General features: G+C 42.8%; 1 protein-coding gene across 1 annotated transcript in view; it reads left to right on the top strand.

The window, feature by feature from the left end:
• The first annotated feature begins 716 nt into the window (after window positions 1-716).
• Window positions 717-21,357, top strand: part of nxn (nucleoredoxin) — a 68,855-nt gene continuing 48,214 nt past the window's right edge. The window contains exon 1 of the mRNA XM_008289059.1: window positions 717-1,181. Coding sequence (XP_008287281.1) covers window positions 873-1,181 — 309 coding nt within the window. The 5' untranslated portion in view covers window positions 717-872. The remainder of the gene's footprint in view (window positions 1,182-21,357) is intronic.

The raw sequence follows: 21,357 nt of genomic DNA on the forward strand, positions 1-21,357 counted from the left end.
AAATATCAAAGTGACTTGCTAGGTTTAATTACACACTGGGGCCTCTTCTCAAGATTTCACATTTAGTTTTAAAATAGCAAGGCTTTGCTATGATTTAATTACTCTCTACATTTGTTCACCTTGGTATCCTTATTGTGTGCAAATTATACTGATATTCAAATAATATGTATTTTTAAAGTTATTAGACACTGTACCCAACTATATTTGTTGCAGTAAATCCCAATAATCCCACATCTGTTGCATCCTGCAGGTATTTCCCTGTAATGAACACTGAGTGGCAGCACGTCCACAGGAGTGCAGCGGAGCTTCACCCCAGACTTCATGGATATTTGAAATTTAATTTATAGTCGTTTAATTAAACTTATTAGATAATGAAAGCCCCTAGCATTTAAATGCATATGATGTTATTTTTAAAGGCCTAGCCTGTAATCCGGCTGTTTTTAATGTGAACATTAGACAGTATTTAGAAATATAAAACGTGCAAACTGAGATTTTTTTTTTTTTTTTTTAAAGAATTTGGGTTAATTTGCAGCTCTTATCGCATGAAAATCCCGCATAACGCGCTGATGAAGAGTTTTCTCTACAAACAGAATACCTACATGTCGTGATGAAAGTGTGTGCTTTCTTGAAAAAAAGAGCGCAACCGCTGTTGCAGTCAGGGCGATTTAAGCGGAGCGCATTCCTGCACAGCGCTCACACCGGAGGACGAGCAGCGGTGAGACACAGACCGCAGCGCCTCGCCGGGGCCGGAGCTCGCCGAAAACCTCACGTCGGAGGTGGACCAAGTGCTGGGTGTCGCCTGAACATAGCGGTTACATGTACAGCAGCCTCGGCTGAGGGTAACGTTGTGTGTTCGAGGACTGTACGCTGCGATGTCGGAGTTTCTGGTGAGTCTGCTCGGGGAGCGGCTCGTCAACAGCGAGAAAGCCGAGGTGGACGTGCAGTCTCTGGGCGCCAAGCTGTCCCTGGTCGGGCTCTTCTTCGGATGCAGCCTGAACGCGCCGTGCAAGCAGTTCAACGGCAGCCTGTGCGAGTTTTACAGCAGGTTCAAAAAGGCGTCTGAGCACAAGGACAAATTGGAAATCGTCTTCATCTCGTCTGATCAGGACCAGAAACACTGGCAAGACTTTTTGCAGGAGATGCCATGGCCTGCGTTACCTTTCAAAGACAGACACAAAAAGGTAAGAGGGGCAGTGGTGATGAGGAGCAACCAGAGCTCTGGAGAGGCTTTCTGTGCTGGAGGTGGGCTGGAAATCCAATGAAAGAGAGAAAAAAAAGACATTTAGGCCATGTCTGCTTCCTCTGTCAGTGCACAGGTGTAGTTTATTCTTGGCTCATTAAATTAGTTTCCCTACATAATTAACTTCTGTTTAATCAGATTCCCCCCAAATCTGATTGTTATCAACTGGACCTTTGTCATCCTCAAATTGTTTGTTTGCAGAAATCAAGTGACTGGTTTATTGATAGCACACCCATCTTACATACAGACATGTATTTTTAACTCAGTCCTGTTACAAAACCACCAGTTAATTCTCCTGGCATCCAAACATGGAGATAAATATGAGAGGGAAATGCTATGAAAAGTTATCTTCACCTTTTATTGTAACACTTGCAGTCAGTGTTGGGGTCACTCATCCTTTCGCTTTCTTTTTCTGAGGATATGTAAGTCTAATTGAAACAGAAAAGGACTTAATTCCCTTGTTTTTCCACTGCTAGCACAGGCTAATAATTTTGCCCAAAGAAAACCTGCAGAAACATTTGATATAAACTGTTCCTGTGCTGATCATGTTATCCAGATGGCTGCTTGTGTGTCCTGCTCAGTAAAAGGCCTTTTATTTTGCCATCATCTCATTTGAACCAACAAACCAGCTGTATGAGGATTTCTGCAGAACTACTTTGATTTATCTTTCCTGTTACGTACTTTTTTTATTTGTCTATTTTTTTGTAAATCATGAGGCCGCTCAGGTTTAGGATTTAGTGCTATAGGTTGTCAGTGCAGAAAGGCATTTTTTAAAAAATAGATATTTTTATTTTGAGGTTAAATTGCGACATTTATCTCCTCATTTATTTTTTTTAAAGAAATTGTAATATTTTGGATACATATGACAGCTTCTTTTGTTTTAGCTTAAACTGCAGCAATAAAACAAATATTTTCCACAAACATCTTGTGGATAAATTAGTATTATTTAGAGGAAAAAATATACCCAATAGTAGAGGTTTCCTTTACTAGTATCTGAGTGATTTTTGCAGCTACGTGAACGTGAAACGGTGTGTTCAAATGCTAGAAAGGAGGTCCATGTTGTGTGTGTTGTGTGTGTGCTGTAGGATGTCAGTGGGCCATGCCAGCGTCCTGTGAGCTGCACCAGGTCTCATCCACTTGTTCTGAATCTAAATGTAATTACAGATGATGCATAAACAAAGACACCATGCTCAGCTGCATCTGCATGGCATCAGTCAGGCGTGTCAGTGAATTCTGATGACGCTTGGAAAGCAAAATGCTGCTGGAGATTTTTTTAAAAAAATGTCCAAACAAAGGACTGTGACCCCTTGTTTTTTTTTTTTAACATAAGGCCTGACTATACTTGTAAGAGGAAACATTTTAGGAAAAATAACATTGAACAGCAAGTAGAAAATTATTTAACCTTTTTCATGACGTGCTATATGCATATAAAACCCACGGTGGCCTAAAAAATGGTTAAAAACCTGCGTCTTATCTTTTAACAGTGTCTGTGTTTTTTTAGTCTTACCTCATTCAGGCTGCACAACCCTAACTGTTCTTTGTGTAGGTGAGGTATGACTTGGGCTGAATCATTGTCTTGTAAATTCTTTCAGATTGCCTATGATTATTTCCGTTACACTTCATAATGAAGTCCAGGCGTGAATAAGGCTCAGGGATGACAGGGGGGTGGGGGTTGTCTTGTTGTCTGGGGCGGAGCACATCCATCGCCACAGTGCAGCGTTATTGTGTTCACCCAACTGCATGCGGAAAATATCTGTGGCATCAACGTGAGCATTGTTTGTGCTCTTGTTGGTGGTCTGTTTTGCCGTCTCGGCCTTAGGAGGATGTTGCAGTGCAGTTGTCTATTTCTGTGTTGCAGAGGCCTGCAGTTTCGGTTCAGTTCGGGCTTCATCAGCGTGTCCTCTCATTAAAACCCAGCAGAGATAATTCACTGTAGAAGCAGCATCTTGTAAATGCGACATCTCCAAAAGCACGCAGAACATGTCGTTACCCTTCATCGTTCTCTGGTGAATTCATGATTCATGCACGCTGGCATTTTAATTCCATTATAAGCATTACAGTTGTGTATCCTGGAATCTGTACATTCATTTGCACTGCAGCCTTTCTCTCAGTTTGTGTTTACTTCCAGAGGATCTGAAAAATGTTTTTATTCATAATTCAGATAGTTTGTTTCCTTTTTTTCTTCTGGATTGTTGATTTAATTAGTTGAGCTGCAACAGTTAGTCAATTAAGAGAATATGAATCTGCAACTATTTTGATCGTGGATTAAAAGTTTTTGCATTTTTCAAGCAAAAAAAAAAAGCCAAATATTTTCTTGTTCCAGTTTCCCACAAATAAGGATTTGATCATTTGCTTTGTCATATATAACAGTACACTGAATATCGTTTGATTTTTGGGCTCTTGGTTAAACAAGGCTGTAGCTCTGTCTGAATACATGCACTCAGGGGGATTCATAACGGCTTTTATTTGCTATTTTGTTACAGTTTTTAGCCCCTGTGATTAATGAACTAATTGAAAAATAAACAGCAAATAATTGCCAGATAGAGTGATAATGAAAATAATTGTTGGTTGCAGCCATAATTAGCAGCCCATTGTGTGGGGATTTATGTGTCTTCATTAAACAGAAGGTGGTCAACTCAGGACAAAACTGCACACATTTTCTTGTTTTGATATTTTTGTTGCCGAATTAATTGCGTCCAATTCAAGTTTGGGAATTCCATTTTGCATTTTGGCCTTGTGGTGTGGCATTAGCTGGTGTTAAAATAGGGTGGGATAATAGAGTTTTCTCCGAGGCTGCTCGTGATTTGCCAGGACGTCTGGATGTGAACGTCGCAGCGCTTGTGTGTCGTGGACAAGCGAGCTAATGGCTGCGTGGTGTTGACCCAGCGGAGGGCTCTGTTGATGTTGTGGGTCTGCGGAGACTAAGTGGCCCTCTCAACCCTCCTCCTCCTCCTCAGCTTCTCTTTCGACTTGGTGCAGGCAGAGCTCATCTGCCGGTGAAGGATGCAATTTTTTTTTCTTCAATCGTGTCTTTCAGAGCCTCACTGCCCACTGTACCTCCTCCTCTTCCTCCTCTTCCTCACTCTGCTCCCCCTCCTCAGACTCGGCCATCTATCTCTCACTGGAGGCCGTCGTCTTTTCTTTAACCCAGGGGTTATCCAGGCCTTCCCGTTGCAGGAAATGTTTGTTATTTAATCAAGAAAGGATAATAGTCTTGATTAAATACAGATAGAATGGAAAGTCTGGTGCTGTTATCTTAAAGTTTAGGAAAAGAAAAAACTGTCATGTAGCAGAAAAAAAGATAATTGGCTTTTATTACTTGGTGCCAATTGATTTAATTTAGCTGTTTCCTCATGTGCACGTCTGTTTGTTTTTATTAAGGTTATACTGGGGTCAGTCATAGAAGGCTTAATGGTTTCTGCTTTGTTTTATGAGTGGAAAATGTTAGCAATCCTTCTCAAGGTGGCGTTGCTCTTAAAACCAAGACAGGCCAAAGGGTCAGAACTTTGTCTCTGGGCGAGTGCTCGACTCGAGAGACCCTCAGATGCGGGCGTTCTTAGAGGGCTGCTTGCTCAGAGATGGCCAGCTGTCGTGACTTGCCGGCGCTGCCTTACATGGACTCGCGCAGCAGGAGAGGGAGAGTTCCATGTAAATCAATTAAAGCCTCGGCCAACTCGATGTGCAACTTGACTGAAAGAGGGAGAGAACAAGTCGAGATGCTGCCAGAGTTGTTCCTGCAGGAGTCCGAGGGGGGGGAGGATCGCATCGCAGGGAGAGAAAGGCCTCTTGTTTGGAGCCCTCCTGGTCCACGGTTTTGCTCTGTAGCCCCCAGAGGCAGGACGCCCGCTCGCTCGGCTAGCGGCCAGGGGCTAAGGGTGCACGGGGGCTTCAGAGTGGGGCTGAGGACGCCTTTCATCAGCATGTCACTGATCTGCTGAAAACTAGCTCTGCACGCTGCCTCGTCGCGCACTTCAGCCCTCGTTGCCCCCGTGACCGAGGAAGTGGCTTGAAACCCCCCCCCTGAACTGTTTTTATCTGCAGGTGCTAATCTTTTTGCTCTTGATCTGTCAGTGTGGTGCTTTTGGTTTCTGTGGGCCTGTATTGTTGGATGTTTGCTTCTTTCTTGTGTTCGCTCGCGCAGTGTGGGCTAATAACGTCAACAGAATGTGGTATTTTTGAGGCTTGTGTGATGTGGAACATCTGTGACTGGAAGCTTCAGAGTTAATTGCAGGATTCAGAGAGGATGTATTCGTCAGCAGTTGGTGCTCAGCCTGCCTGCGCTCTAGCTGATGGGAACAAACTTTATTTTGGGTATCAAACTTAGTTAATGATCAGTATGGCAAGAAATAATAAAACATGTGCTCCTAAATGGGCTTGAGTATCATAAATCAAAAGTATTTGCGCTGTATGTAAAATCATAAAACTGTGCAGGACGTGTGAAATCCAAATACAGTCAGATGCAAACTTAAAAAGAAAGCAGAGTAGAATAAATATAGAAAAAGGTGAATAAGAGGGGTCACATATGGGCTATCCTCCCTATTAAGGCTGTGAATCTTGAATTGAAGCACGCTGTTTTCTGGATTTCTCATCCATATTCCTGGGATTCCTTCGAGACAGGGTTTAGCAAGTAGCCTAATATGAAGTTGGCCGTGGGACTAAACAGAAAATGTGCTAATCCTTTCTTCCAGGCATTTGACCCGGGCTGATTAAATGACCAGTGAAACCGGCAGTTGAGGTTTTGTGTCGTAGCACTCGAGGAGGTGTGATTCACAATTTTGCGGAAGATCAAATAACGTGGGAAAAACAAAAGGGGGGTTTTAGTCCTTGAGGATCTGTACTTCACTCTGTTTACATGCAGGCATTAAGAAAACCTTTTCTATACAGTTGACATGAGTGCACATTTTTGACATTTTTCTTCTTCAAGTTTCTAATTGCCAAACTGCATGCATTTGGGGGGCCTAAAACAATAATGCATTTTTACTTTAAAAAGTCTCCTGAGTCTGACATTGATTTAGGCAAACGCAGCTGAACATTGGCACAATATGTGTAAGTAAATGTCTGAATTACTTGTGCACATTTTATGTAAGAGCACAGATTATGTAAAGTACCTCAGTCAATAATTGAGCATTTATTTAACCACAGTCTGCACTTTGAACTTCAGCTCAGACCGTCTTCTTTCTGGGTAATTGATGGAATATTTGCCTTGTGTCAGTTCAGCAGCCTCCACATTGGCTGTAAATATTGATTACTTCAGCAATTGCTATATAATTATATATATAGTGAATGCTATTAGTGACCTCATGAAGATTGAATGTAGTCTAATTTAATAGTGACTGTGAATGCACCAGGGTTTCAGAATCACTAATATTTATACATTCCAATTCACACTATTTGGTTTTCTGTTACACAAGCTCTGCTTCTGACTGTAAACTGACCTTGCAGAAACTGTTACCTTGACTCCGGCTGTAAGTGTGCATGCCTGGCTGCAGAGCTGTAGTTTAATATGACTCCATTGTCCTGCAGCTGTGAGGCCTTGTTGCTGTGCGCCATGTTTGACAAGAGCTTATGTAAAGAATGTGTGCAGACACCTGCTCCACTGAAGCCGTTCAGGGCCAGAGGGCATGGAAACAGTGTGTGTTTGTGAGGACTCAGGGTAGTTGGCAATGCCAACTGTTACATCCCACACCACCAAGCTTGTGTTACTGTCTCCTTTCACTGCCCATTGTGGCGTCTTTACTGGGAGATCTGTAATATTGTGAGAGGCGACAATGGAGATTTCATCAGAGGTGAAGTCCAGAGGCTTAAGTTTCCCCAGTGGGATTTTGGGAACAGTCACACTATGTGTCTTGTAAAACCCATTCCCTCTTGCAACTCAATCTGTTTTAACTTCCGTTATCTGCCCCGTTAAACGACAACACACAATAGCTGTAAGGCTGCGACCTCTGTCTGCGGTCCACGAACCACTGAAACGATACTCTGGGATTGACTTTTCCTCTTTGTCCCGTGTTCTCCAGCTGGACCGCTGCTGGACGCTGTGTGGTTTCCAGCCCGGACTTTCCAAAGCGGAGTGACATTAAAGATAATAGACATGGTTAATGTGTTCACCACAGTCTCTGCAGTAGCTCTCGATGAGAACAACAGATGATTCACTCACTTGCATATCCCCAACCAGCCCAATGGTGACATACTTACTGGTGAAATCATCCAAACCAGTGTCGCATAAAGTTCAGCTTGCAATCACATGCTATTAATATTAGCAGCAGCTCGGACTGAGCTTCTTTCCACAGGAATAAGCAGATGGTTGTTCCTTCAGTTGATGAAGACACCATCATCTGCTGTGATTTTCTCCTTTTTTTCATGCTGTTGCTGTATTTTTTTTTTCTCCTCTAAACGGAGATCACTTCATGGACGGGTTGTTGTGCCTGGACCCTCCCCCAGTCAACCCTTCGGTCGGTAATTGCCCCACGCCGCAGCTCAGCAGCCCCTTCCAACATAATAACAGCATAGCCGCCCCAGGGGCATCCTGCCATCCAGAGCTGTCTTTCGTGTTCCTTTTGTTATCTCCCCTAGATTGAATGTTGGCTCTTTGTGATTTCCCAGTTTCTCCTTCATCATCGCCACCGCTGATCACATTTCCTAAGCTAAATGAGAAAAGACGGAATGATGGATACACGCTCCAGACTGTCTGTTCTTACTGCAGAATTTTTTATCTTTGTCACTAACACATGATGACATCGATCTCTTGCAGGATATCTGCTTCATCAGGGAGTGATGATGTTGATTCCATGTAAATTTATTCATAGTTTTTAAAATTTCTGGCTTGACAAGTTTCCCCCCTGGACGATAACCCCTTCCCTTCCATGTGACCACCACCCTGCTCTCTGGGTGGAAGCACTGTTGTGTATATGCAGTCTGTAACCCCCCCCCTCCCTTCTCTCTTTCTGTGGTGTTTTCATCCAAGTGTAAGTGCTCCTGCAGCTCCTGCTCCTGTCTGAAAAGAAGCTCGCCATACAAAGAGACCCAGTGTCTCAGCGTGTAGCATGGCACACTGGCACCAGCCCTGCTGTCTTGCCTGGTTTAGCGGCTGCATGTGGCAAAGGGATTTTTTTTATCTAGCAACTGACAAGCCTGCACGCTGACAAGAAAAGTAGCTCGATCTCGCTTGATCTCTGAGTGCGTGCTTTGTCACAGATCTAAATATCTTCCATTTTACACTTGAACTGTGTGCATGTAATGCCCTGCCACTTACAGACCACTTCTGCAGTTGCCAGGGGCGCTAAATGGAAAGACTGTGCAGCAGTTCAACTGATTGGAAAAGGAAAACCAGACTTTTGTGTTTTTGGGGACGTTAAACCTCATTTAGGCTTACAAGTTGGTGGCTCAACGGTTGAAATGGTTAAAAACATGGTAGAAATAATTAACCAAAAGTCAGGGATGATGGATGTGGATCAACTGTGAGAACAGGAGCACAAATGATAGAGCACAGAAGTGCTTTGTGTGAAAGCTCCACTTTGTTGGCCTCCAAATGCTGCATGACAGAAGACAGAGGAGCATCCAGCCCACATCTTCAAGGAATTTGAGAGATAGTTATCCTGTAAGATGCAAGGCCAACGCTGTGCATCTTGTTTTATTGCCTGTCATGGTAATCATAGTGTGGGGGTTTTTAATAACGTGGATTGATTTGGGAGCCAGCTTGATGTCATTTTCCATAACTAAACATTTGTCTTCCCATACTGTTAAAGGATGATCTTCTGGCTTTGGTATGACTTCTTTTTTTTTCTTTAGCAAAAGCGTGTGAATGGTGTGAATAAATGGGGATGAAAAGTTCTCTATTAGCTCAGAAAGCTTGGTTTTTTTCTTAAAGGAATAGTTCAACATTTCAGGGAATGTGCTTATTGGCTTTCTTTCTCAGGCTTAGATGAGGGGATTAACATCACTCCAATATCTGTGCAGTTGATATAAAGCTATAACCAGCAGCTGGTTAGCTTATCTTAGCATGAAGACCGGAAGCAGAGGAAAGCGCTTGCTCAGCTACCTGCACCTCTTTACGATATCCCATAGAGCTCATTGCACAGATATGACATTGCTGTTTTGTTTTTTTCATCTGTTATCAAGAAAGCAGATCAGCATATTTCCCCCAGGCTGAATTATTTCACAATTTTCACAATTTCACAAACTATTGGCTCATTTTTTCACTGCAGTATAAAGTCCCACAGCCTCGATGGAAACATCCCAAACTTGGATAGAAGTAGAGAGGATTAAAAAACTGTTTTTGTGCGGTATAACCGAGTTAGAATGCTATAAATCTTAATAAAAGTTTCATCATTATTTTATACAAATTTGGGGAAAAAAACCCAAAACTTTAAATCCACATGTACAACATTTTTCAAGAGTATGTTCGTAGTAGAATATATTTTTTCATATTCTAAAATGTTTTTTTTGTTTGTTTCCATCCATGTTTCTTGTCCACAGTTCAGCCAAAAAGTCCCTGAATTTTTGTCATATGACTGTTTGTTGCAGCTGAATCATTGGTGGTTTATCGGTTGCGACAAGAAGTGCAAAATTTTTTTGGTTTGTATTTTCCAGAATCCTGTAACTGCAAAAAAAATATTTCAGTTATTTTTCAAAATAAAACATGTAGAACAAAGCTTTTTTTTTTTTTAAATGAAAAATTGTTTTAAATATCCAGATTTTTAGCTTGGTCACATGCTTAGTTCAAGGACCATTGGAAAGTAAAAAAGCCAACTATTCTTGTTTTTCCAGTTTTTTTTTTCTATGGTAAGTGGTACAATTTTGACGATTTTTTAAAAAAACATAGCATACCTTTCAAACCCGGTGGTGGGGTTTGGGGTTTCGAGGGTTAACTGTGTAACTGGGCAGTGTTTTTAATATGCAGCATCTCACCGGTTACATCCTTTGACAACCTGTCAACATGTGTGTGCACTCAGGCCTTTTCCAACCCTCAGTCACTCAGCAACACACTGAAGATGTTCTCCGAGCACTAGAGGAAACTGAACAATATTAAAATCCAGAAATAGCTTTGTCACAGCCTTTTTGACAGTTTCAAGAAGCTTGCACTCCCGCGCCCTGTCTCCACCGAGAGATCAGGCCCAGCAACACAGGCTTCCTCTTAAAATTAGCTTTCTAGTTATGGCGGGTTTTTTTCTTGCTCTTTTAAGGAGCTTATGTGCATGTAATGTTTCCTCTTTGCTGATCTTACATAGAATTCAGATTAGTTGGTTCTAACTGATGGCTGATCCTCACTTTGCTCTAGGACAGATGCTGCATTTACAGCGAGCTGTTAATCTCCTGCAGGATAATGAGGCAGCTAAGGATATATCATATATCTAATAAGGTCAGATGCCACTGCAGACAGCTTTCCAGAAGGATCCTTCCCATAATATTGAATCAGCTCTTTCAGTCAGTTTGTATGGTGTCGCTTGGTAGCGAGTTAAGAGTTTTAACAGTTGCAGAAAGAACGAAGAAGCATAAGTAAGCACCTTCAAATGTACTTTTTGTCAGAGCTCAGCAACTCGACGAGACTTGAGAAATGTGCTGCTAATTTAAATGCCATCCCTGCTTAAGAAATAGTGGATAAAAATGGAGGGGAGTCTGGCTGAAGCAGATCCCGTGGCCTGTAGTTAGCTCATTATTTTTTGTAATAACCAGAGAGACACTTGGAATCATTTGCAGGCGCGCCCAGCCCCTGCTCCTCCAGGAGATTGCTCACAAACAAGCATACTTGAATTTGGATCATTTAAATGTGTTTCTGTTTCCGTTATTAATCTAAATACACAAAAATCATCTGCAGACAGGTTCACTGAGTTTACCGCGCCTGTGTTATTTGACACCACTGCAACAACACGCTCCCCACATAATTGCACATTCTATCTACTTGGACAAATGGATATGTTTATATTCCCAGTCGGTGTCTATCGTGGCGTGAGTGTGCACACCCAGGTCACATGGCTCCTTTAGAATACATTTGTGAGCTATTACTCAAGGTCACTGGTGGGCAAGCTAATCTGGAAAACAAATAATGGCGCTGCGGTGTTGCCCATAAATTGATTCATGCTGTTGCATTATCAGTTTCATTACACCAACAATGAGAAGCTGGATTTATTTTTGAGCTCGCTTACTCCACATTTACTTATATTGAAAGCCTGTCGCCGCGGCAACACTAAGCTCGCCTTACCTGCTCACACCAATTACCGTATGTAATTGTTGATGTATGATTTTAAAGCCGCTAGGTGTGACATGTTTCACGTGATTGTCGTGTCTTAGAAAGGATTCCACTGAAATAACCCAGGGGGGAAATGGGTCTTTTGTGGCTTTCAGCTCATTCATTCGTTTTCATGGGTTGGAGCTACATTCGGGAACGTTTTTTCTTTTATTTGGAATATTACACGATAGGTGGAACCTGCTAAACAGCCAAAATGCAAGCGTTGTCACATTACTTAAACGCATATGTTTTGTCAAGCTGCATGTTATCAGTGGATCCAATGTGTAATGTAAAAGGGGTCACTTGTAGCTACAGCCTGAGCGATGTTGAATTATTAGACATATGTCATTATCGGCCTACATTTAGTCCAATATGTGTCAATGTGTTGGGTTTTTTTTAACATGAAAATCCAGAAAAAGAATGATTAGATACTTTAGAAATGATTTAACCTCGCAGTATGTCTAGCAAAACGTCTCCTCCTCAGTTGCTTATAGTACTCTTTGCACTGTCGGCAGCGCATGTAGCAGAGTATGTATTGCAGGCAGGCAGACATAAGCAGTGTCATTGCAGTCAGTCGCTACCTGGTTTGTAAAATACATTGCTGGAAAGTTAACAAACAATGACCACATCCTTTTTCCAACATAATATATTTGGATATATAAAGTATATCAGCCAGTATGTCAATATGAAAAGTTTTCTACCCTAAACAGTGGCATCAGCCCTGATAATCCAGTATTGGTGAGGCTCTGCTTGTAGTGATGAACCATAGAAAACTACCATCGAGCTCTGAATATCCCCTCAGCCCTTCTGAGCTCTTTCGCTCATCGTTCTTCTCTTAAAGTACAGGGATTTAACACATAAATGAACATCCATTACATTTAAACCCTTGCCAAACAAGTTCACACAATGCTAATTAAGCCTATCAGTACCAGGTAAATCTCTGTCATTTCACGGTATATTGGAGTTGAAGGCGGCTGTTTTTCTTGAGAACCATACTTTAAAAATCCACTGTACGCTCTGCCTGCCAAGCACCAGAGACGGATAAAATCTAGAAGCTAGCTGGTGAGTACAATGGAATCAATAGCAGCAAAAGATCCAAATTTTCCCACCGACTTGGGTGTCCATTGCTACCAAGTGGCCAAAAACAATCAGCTAGTGCTGATTTAAATTCATCATGTCTCCAAAGTGTGCCAAGAACACGCCAAATAAAGTTCTTCAATTAAAGCTTTGAGGCTGAATTATAGCGTTAGCTGTCGACAACATGCGTTTTTATTGTAGCACTATACAGACACGTATTGAACTGTTTATTTCAGCATGTTTGTTCACTTTAGCTGCAAAATAAAGTAAACAAGCAGAGAACTTGACCTCGCGGCTGAGAAGCACATGGATTCTCTATAATGTACAACAGTAGCAGGCCAGATGATGCACTGATGGCAGCCCATATGGACGTATTGGCAGTGTTGCTGGCTGTAACGGGGAGAAAAGAAATGAGAGGGAAGGCTCATGAAGGCAGAGCAACATTAACCATGGCAGGCAGCAAATGTGTCACAGGAGACGCTTATTATCCAAGTAAGAGGAATTTTCATTGAACAGCCTTGGATTCACGCTAGCAGTGGGCCTGGAGGGTCTGAGGGAGCCTCGCTTGTCCGTGCATTTCCTCGGCCGTCACATCATATTTTGAAATCAGCTGTGCCACGTCTTTGTTCCGTTAAAAAAAACAACAACAAGAAAACCCGCCACTTGCATTCCGCACATATTCCGGCTCGTGTAGTTGCAGCGAGGAATGCGTTCATCAGAAGAAGGCTCCCAGCAAATCATCAGACGCTTTTAGTGGCCGAGGGATTGGACCCCCTGCTGTGGCAGCGCCGTGGCTCGGCACTGCCTCTGTGTTGGGGGCTAATCGCTGTTTTGATTAGTCTTTTTTTACCCAATCTGTTTGCACGGAGCACCGATCCCACGGCCATGTTGAATGAAAGGGTTTATCAGCTTAAGCCTGTTGTAAGGAGCACAAGAGGTCTCATCTTTTCACTGAGGAACGAGAGCAGCCCTCGGACACAAGTGTCCAGGCAATTAGAGACGCGGGGGCCTCAAAGAGAGATTACTGGCACACAGAGTTGTGGCCGGCTTCTTTCTTGTCCTGGACATTATTCACTCGGCGCTGAGACACGTTAATGATCAGTGTTGTTTTCTCAAAGGCCACCGGAGGAGGAGACGCCTGAATGCTGTCATAGGGCTCTCATCGGAGGGAAAGATTCAGTGGATGCAACATCGAATTATGGACTTTTATGGACTGTTACTTGCTCAATTGTCCGCCTGCTGCTGCTGCTGCACAGTAATAGCAACACGTAGTCAGACATCCTAATTCAATTCAATGCAGTCATAAAATTATAGAGAGAAGCCCAACAGATCCACAGATGCCCTGTTGGTAGCGGTTGCATTTTCAGGAATGATGGGGCAACTTTTGTTTTCTAGACTTGGAACACAAAACGTACAACACACTTGCCCTGTAACTTGAACTTTCATTGTGTCTTCATGCCAGGTAGCAGTCGTGACGCTCATTTAGACAAAGGCAACAGGGGTTTATTTAAACAGAGCTGTATTATTTCTATTTTAACAGGATTCAGACGATGTTTTAATGCTTTACATACTGCAAAAACAACTCTGTGATATCAGGCGACACAGCATAAATAAAATGGCCGTCCCTTGACCCTCGCAATCTAAAATAACCAGACTTTCTACTGCACAAAAACAGAGTGGGTTAGTGATTAGCATCTAGTGAAATTTTAGTTTTTCCAACTCAAATGGCAGGAATTTGGTGAGCTCCCAGGACCGAGCAGCAGAGCCTCGATGTTCCTCATCTGTGCAAGTTACGCTTTTAATGCAGCATGCTATTATTAGTAAGCTTAACGGTCGTAATAGTGATGTTAGTAACGGTCGCACTGCAGTACTGAGGTATTTAAATTGCCGGACCAGCCGTAGCCAACATTCCCGTCTGATTATTTTAGTTTCTCGGTTGATTCGCTACACTGATATACCATATTCAGCGATATAATAATACACGCAACCACCTCTCCCGACTTCTCGGTCTCGGCTTAACAAAAATAATCATAAAAATGTTGTGAATCTCGCGAAGGATCGTGATTCCGCACTTTGCAGCAACCCCTCGCAGTATTTGAATTGGCTCCAGCTCAGCATTCGATGCCTGAATTTCGTCCAACAGTCTCACTGATGTAAAATGAAAATAGCGGTTTTTATTACACTTTTTAGGTTTCGGTTTACACCCACAGATGTCACTCTTTATGATTTGAATAACGGAGGCTTCGACTCGAGCTCCTTAAAAGTGATTGTACCTTGTAATTTTATTACGGCTGTAAAATCTACTATTTAAGATGACGTGTCAAGATGTAGAAGAGATACGAATATGGCATTTTGGATCTGCTTTGTTTTACAAGAGCTAGAAACACACAGCTATAAAAAGTCAAAGTTGCTGTAGCATCTATTTTGTGTGCGGTCAAAATGTGCTTCATTTTAATGTCTGTAGGGAGGTATTGTCGTCCTTTTAGAGGTTCTTCATCTGAAAGAAATTAAATAAACTTGCAGGAAATTTGCAGCTATTTCTGCCGACGTGACTCGCAGCTTTTGAGCCGTTAAACTGAGTCCGTCGGTGAGCAGGGAGCGGGTAAACACAGACTAAATACTTAACCCTCCCTCTGCTCCACAGCTCACCACCCTGTCACTCGCCACCTGCTCATTTGACAGCACTGCAGCTTTTAGAAGCAGCAGGTGTGCTCTTTAAATCCAAAGGTACCAGGTTCCGCTCCGACAGCCTCGGTCTGTGTTGTGGTCAGTAAGCCTGCTTTCTTTTTTTTTTAAAAGGTAGAGTGTAGTACACATAGATGGCATCAATAGCACTCTGTTTGTGCGCATATAATCCCCCACAGAAACATACAGAGCTGATGAACTGAAGCAGAAATGATGGTTTCATTTCAGGAATGTCAGTGTTTCTGCCAAGGCCTATACCTATTCATCTTCCCTCTTTTCATCTATCATATAATTATGGTGCACAGCGAGAGCCAAAGGTATGCGCTGTGTTTTTAAAAGGCTAAAAGGGGGACAATAAAACTAAAGAATTATCGGCGCAAATGAAAATAAGTACTGCAGATTTTCCTGCTATGAATGAAGCCAGGCTCAAAGAGGGAAAGGTGAGACCAAAACCAAAAAAAAAAGGGGGCACTTATGATTCTTTCTCAGAATGCAAAGAGTAGCTCATTGTAGCCGAAAAACCCCACAAAACATGTGGAATCATTTCTCTCATGTCCGCAGACTTTCGCCGTGCGGCCGAACCCCCTGAGAAACAAAGGCATCTTCATCACTTCATCGCTTCCCCCCTCGCCGATTTGTTGGTCCAGGTGTTCGCTGTCTGAACTGCAGATTGAAACCACGTCCAAAAATACAGTCAAAAAAAGGGGGAAAGGAAAGAAAAAAAAAAAAAAAAGTCAACACGAAAAAGGCAGAACATTCTGCAAGGCTGTCAAAATTCTCACAGGTACTTAATGAAACTCTGCTTTTCCTCAGCTGGACTTCTTTAAGCTTGAGTGGCTGATGGAGTGCGAGGAATCCTCTTAACTTTGTTGTGGTGGGAGGAAAAAAAAATAATAATCTGGGCTGGGACCTGCCAGTCGGGCGGAGATATGTTCATAATGTATACTGTAATTACCCGCCGTAATTACTGGCATCAGAACGTAATCACAAAATATCAAGGCTGCTTTTGACATCGCTCGTGCTAACGGGCTATTATTGGTGGTGTTCTTTTTTCCTACAAAGTAGGACTAAAGGATTGACAGTTTGCAGCACAGACAAATGTGTAACGCCTTGGGAAATGAAGGTGGGTTTGTTTTCTGAGAGGGGAAATCTCAGTTTTGGTGCTTTCTTGGCCTCCTTTAACTTGTTCTTCCTTTGTCCATTCTCAGAGACTGAAAGCAGAGCCAAGTTAAATATCTGGCGAGGCCTCAAAGCTCTGAATATTTCCGCAGAAAGCAGAGCAGTTTATGTAAGTTCATGGATAGAGATAACAGATTGCATGTCGTTTGTGGCCGGTTAGTTGCCAGTTTTGAGGAATGGGTGTACCACACATTACCCTGGAACATTAGGTAATAATACACTGGGGTTTCACAACCTGGAACGGGCTCCTCTGGCTGCGTAGCTGTGTTGTGAATCTGAGTGTTTTTATGACACCTTGACTAAATAGTCCAGAGTTGTGCAGCTGTAGGAGCACACTACATATTTAAAGTTCTTTACCTCCAAATGGAAAAACACAACTATCTCTGTGAAACTCTCTCGTTCCTGCAGGTGTGTTGTGGTGTTTGGTCAGATTTGATTCTGGCTCAACTATTTCTAGCTTTCCTTGTCTTTTTTTTTCTCCCCCTGCTCCTTCAGCTTCCTGTCCGTTGTGAGACCCTTGAGTTATTCTGGCCTTGAAAGCCAAACCTGCTGTCCCAGAATCATCTTTTAATTAGGCGTCTTCCTCTTTCTAGGTGATTAGTGGGTTTCTCCATCACCCACAGGACATCAGAATAATCCAAAAGAGTCACAAGGCAGCCCTCCAACCTTATTTCCTTCAGCTGAAAGACGCGCCATGAAAAGAAGGAAGGAAATGATGCCTTTTTCAATGATCCGCGCCCGTCTTTGATCTTCAAATTGCCGCCATTACGTGTCATAATATTCCGTGTAAAAATCTTCAGATTACCATGCTTTTGATGTTCATTCAGCCTCGCCTTTGATATCTGCACGCTTGATTAGGATTGTAACTTCTGATTTTGTGCGGCGTTTGTGCCGTACAGTAACACTTGTGACACCAGCGCCGCTCATTATGCAGACGCGCAGATAGCACGTCTTTATCTGCACGACGGGAATCTGTTCCAGTCACACTCTGTTTACACCGACGCCAGAAGGAAAATATGCTGGTGGTTTTTGGGGTTTTAGCGGTGCGGGCGACGGTTAGTGGAGTTTGTGTACTTGGCACCAAGTTAACAGATTGAGAGACAAGAAACAAGAGCGAGGCTTCAACCGCTGCTTTTGTGTTTGCCAGTGGTGAAGTGTGAGCAGCTGTAGGAGGATGCCAGCATGAGGACTGAAATAATTACTGCAGTGTGCTCGCGCAGTCAACACCGTACAACTGCAGCTGTTTCCTGCGCTGTTGAAAGAATTTCAAAGGATGTAATGTAGCTCCAAGATTTTATTTTTTTTTTGTAACAAGTGGAGCCATAACTACCTTGCGGGGATTTGCTGGACTGTGGTGCCATCTTAGAAAGAAAATATAGTTAAAGTTTAACAGCCAGCGAGTGTGACGTGGAGTGGGAGCAGACACTTAAGTGTGGACAGGACCACTCTGAAGATTTATTATCAACCTGAGGGGCTTGGTGCACTCACACCAGTTCGCTATGTTGTTTTTTTTTTTTTTATAGACTCCACCCCCGCAGCAGTGTCCTCTTCCCATCTACACAAAAGAGAGTAGGACGAGCAAAGTGGGTCAGGTTTCCTTCTATTTATGTCTTAAATGTGTTTTCCTCCTCCTGATGATACTCCCTTCAATGTCTAAACTCCTAAATATAAGGATTTTATTTTCTCTGAGCTCCCACGGCAGCTTTTAAAATGATTATCAACCCTTAAAGCAAGTGTTTCTCAATCACAAGTGGAACTATCAAATTCAAAGTTTGGAGTGAAAATGTAAGACGCTCGTAAACCTAGTTAAATTGCTGCATCGGGACTGTATGGGTGTGGTTTTTGACAGTTCCCTGGCAGCGTGAGCGAACAGCCCCACAACTGTCCTCACCTTTTAATTCGAATGCTGCTAAATCCCGATAATTGCACAGAAGGTGATTTTACTTTTTTCTTTTTCCCCAGCAGAGCCCCACCCCTGTCAAACCAGTGAAAGGAGCTTAAAAAAACACACTAAAAACTTAATCTCTCGTGCAAAATAATCACAGATTTTATCAAAAATCCTGATGGGCAAGTCTCGCCACCCAGCAGTCATCTTGGTGACGCCCATGGCACTATTTCAGGCTAAAAAGGCCCCTATTTAAATGAATGGTGAGAGAGCTGTAAGTGCAATGGTCACTAGCACAAAAGAAGTGCACATTTATGTATATAGTCACCAGTAAATTCAGATTTTTAAAGAATGCATTAAATATTCGGTCCAAAATAAGGTTTATACCTGTACTATGCATGCATATGTGTACAGTTTTGCATACTGTTGTGTGAGTGCAAGAACTCTAGATGGGAAAATAATTTGCCAAATAAACATCATGCTGCATTGACAGAGACTTGAACCTAGCGATTGAGACCATAAACTCGTCAGGGAAATGTCTACTGAGGTAATAAATCAAAAGAGAATTGGCCTAAGTTCCCAATCGACTTCTATACAATCTGTATTATTTTTTCCACTGGGGGAGTCGCCCCCTGCTGGTCATTAGAAAAAAAACGCTGCTTTAAGGCACTTTGGCATTGGCTTCACTTTTCAGACCAGGGGGCTTTGTTCGTCTTCGATGGAAATTATCAGAAACTTGGCGGAACATTCTTTGTTCATGTGGGATCTTGTCGCTCAAGGAAGCTGAAGCTGATTAAGAAAATATGTTTTCAGTGCCTTTTTTTTTAATAGCAGAGGCGGAGTTCTCTCCTGTCACAGATTTTCTAGTGCTTTAATAGCAGCCCATTTTCATCTTTCATGGCCCCGACTCAAGGTCTTTTTGATAATTGCATTTACAGACATGGTGGGTTTCGCCTCTCAGCAACATCCTCCTGCCCAGCTATTTCCCAGATGAGCAGCACTCTGTCATCTCCGACTGCCAAATGCAGCCGCTGAAAAATGGAAGCAATCCAACAGGCAATCGCTTTGGTCAAAATTATGCTAAGCAGGCATTTCACTCAGAACGCTGCATTTCTCCCATATGTACATATTTTTTTAACGCTTGTCATAATGTGTGCATTGTCCATCTTGATAAATTTCTCCGTGTACCCATTGAGATGTGAGCGTTCAAAGACTTGCTTGCGAGCGATTTTATTTTGCAGCCTTGTATCTCGCAGTTTCCTGTTATTCATCAGAAAGGCCAGAGTTTGGAGTTTGTTTCCAGAGTGTGTGCCACTCTTCCTGCACACTTTCTCAGGCTCTAACAATAGCCCCCTCATCGCTGGCCCCTCGTAATCCTCTTTACGCCGCCCCCCCACAACCCCCTAACTTCTCTGCAACGAGCTCCCTCCATAGGCCAAGCACCCCGCTGTGTTGTCAACATCCACCAATCCGTCTGAGAGCGGCCTCAGATTTGAATGTTTGGAAATATTGCAAAGCTGCTTAAGTTAAATAGTTTTGGAATCCCTTTAACTGAAACTTATATGCAAACACCAGAGGATGCTGAATTATAGATGTAAGCTCGATTTTTTTTATTTTATTTTTTTTTTTTCCAGCTACAAGCCCAGAGTCCAGGTGACTTTTGTTCACATGATTATTTTATTTGAGCATCTTGATGGCAGCTGCTACGTTGGACAGCTGATCAAGACCACATGTAGCTCCACTCCTTCCTTGTTGTCTTTTTTTTTCTTGTTTTGTTTTCGGTTTCTCAAGGCAGCAATAAAGCCAACACAATAGTGTAGGCTCCACTCCAGGATGCAGCGTGCTTGTCATACATTGTTTATAAGCTGCTTTAATATCTCACTCCGTTCAACATGGAGACCCACAGGATGCTGAGAGGAAGAAAACAATGAGTGGAGACGCTTTGTTGTTTCCCTCCTCAAGAAGTATTTTGTCATGTTTCTCCTGTTTCTTTGTTGTCATTCTTTGGAGTCTGCTTTTGTTGTAAAAATCCATTTATTCCATCTGTATTAGCAAGACTCAGAGATGCTCTCAAGTGGATATTTATTGGCTCTTAAGGTTAAAACGTCTCAATATGCAGAGCTAGGGCTTCTTATCACGCAGGGGGGTCTGAAGATCTTTTCTTTTCCCTCCAAGTAAGAAGATCCCTCCTCCAGTCCGGTTTTATTGTTAAAGAGATCCTTTCAGCTTGATTAAAAATGTAATTATTCACCCATTTATCCCTTTTATGCGTTAAACAGCCTTTTGCCTCTTCAATGGAATGGCAAGTGACGGGTGGTAATTGTAGATCAAGGCGAAGCGTTGGGGGAGCCGGCCGACAGGGGGCCGGAGCTCGGTTTCAGGCTTTGGCGGCTGGCTGCCCCTGGACCGCTGACGTGCTGCTCGTGGTGGGAACTAAAGACGACGATGCTTAGGAAGTCAGGCCCGGCTCACAGCAGCTCCGGTGTTGTGCCCTGTGCCAAGCGTGCAACGGCTGGCCTTTTCATTTCAGCCCTCACTGAGTGATTCCTGCCCTCTGCCCCGGGCTACAACAAGCGTTGTTGTCACTCAAGTTGAGAGAGGGAGGCCGAGCGCTGGAGGAGGGCCTGAAAGGCAGCGACACTCCAGAAATCCACTTCAAACAAACAATTAGAGCATGCTGCTACATAGAGCTAATAGGCTTGTATGGGTATACTTAGAGGCAGCTTTGCTACTTACATGATATTAATTATTAGCTGGGTTTAAGATCCTGCAAGTCCAAACTGTTAAGCCTTTTTTTTTTTTTTTTCAGGTGATGCATCAAAGGGAGTTGTGCATTTAGATATAGCAGAGGAATGCAAACTGTAGAGCTGGAGCGCTGCCTCATCAGCTCCCACAGTGCTGCTCAATGTATGCAAAGCCATCTCTTGACAGGGCTTGTTAAGCGTCAATACTACACAGCTGCTCTAGAGATTTATTTCTCTATGGGTCATTACCATCGATAAAGTCCCCACTCAAGCGACTGCTCACTCCCTTTGTGACTTCAGTATCCTTAAAGGAGCCTTATTTTCC

This window comes from Stegastes partitus, unplaced genomic scaffold (genome assembly GCF_000690725.1).
Source record: "Stegastes partitus isolate 25-593 unplaced genomic scaffold, Stegastes_partitus-1.0.2 Scaffold591, whole genome shotgun sequence".
Classification (NCBI taxonomy): domain Eukaryota; kingdom Metazoa; phylum Chordata; class Actinopteri; family Pomacentridae; genus Stegastes; species Stegastes partitus.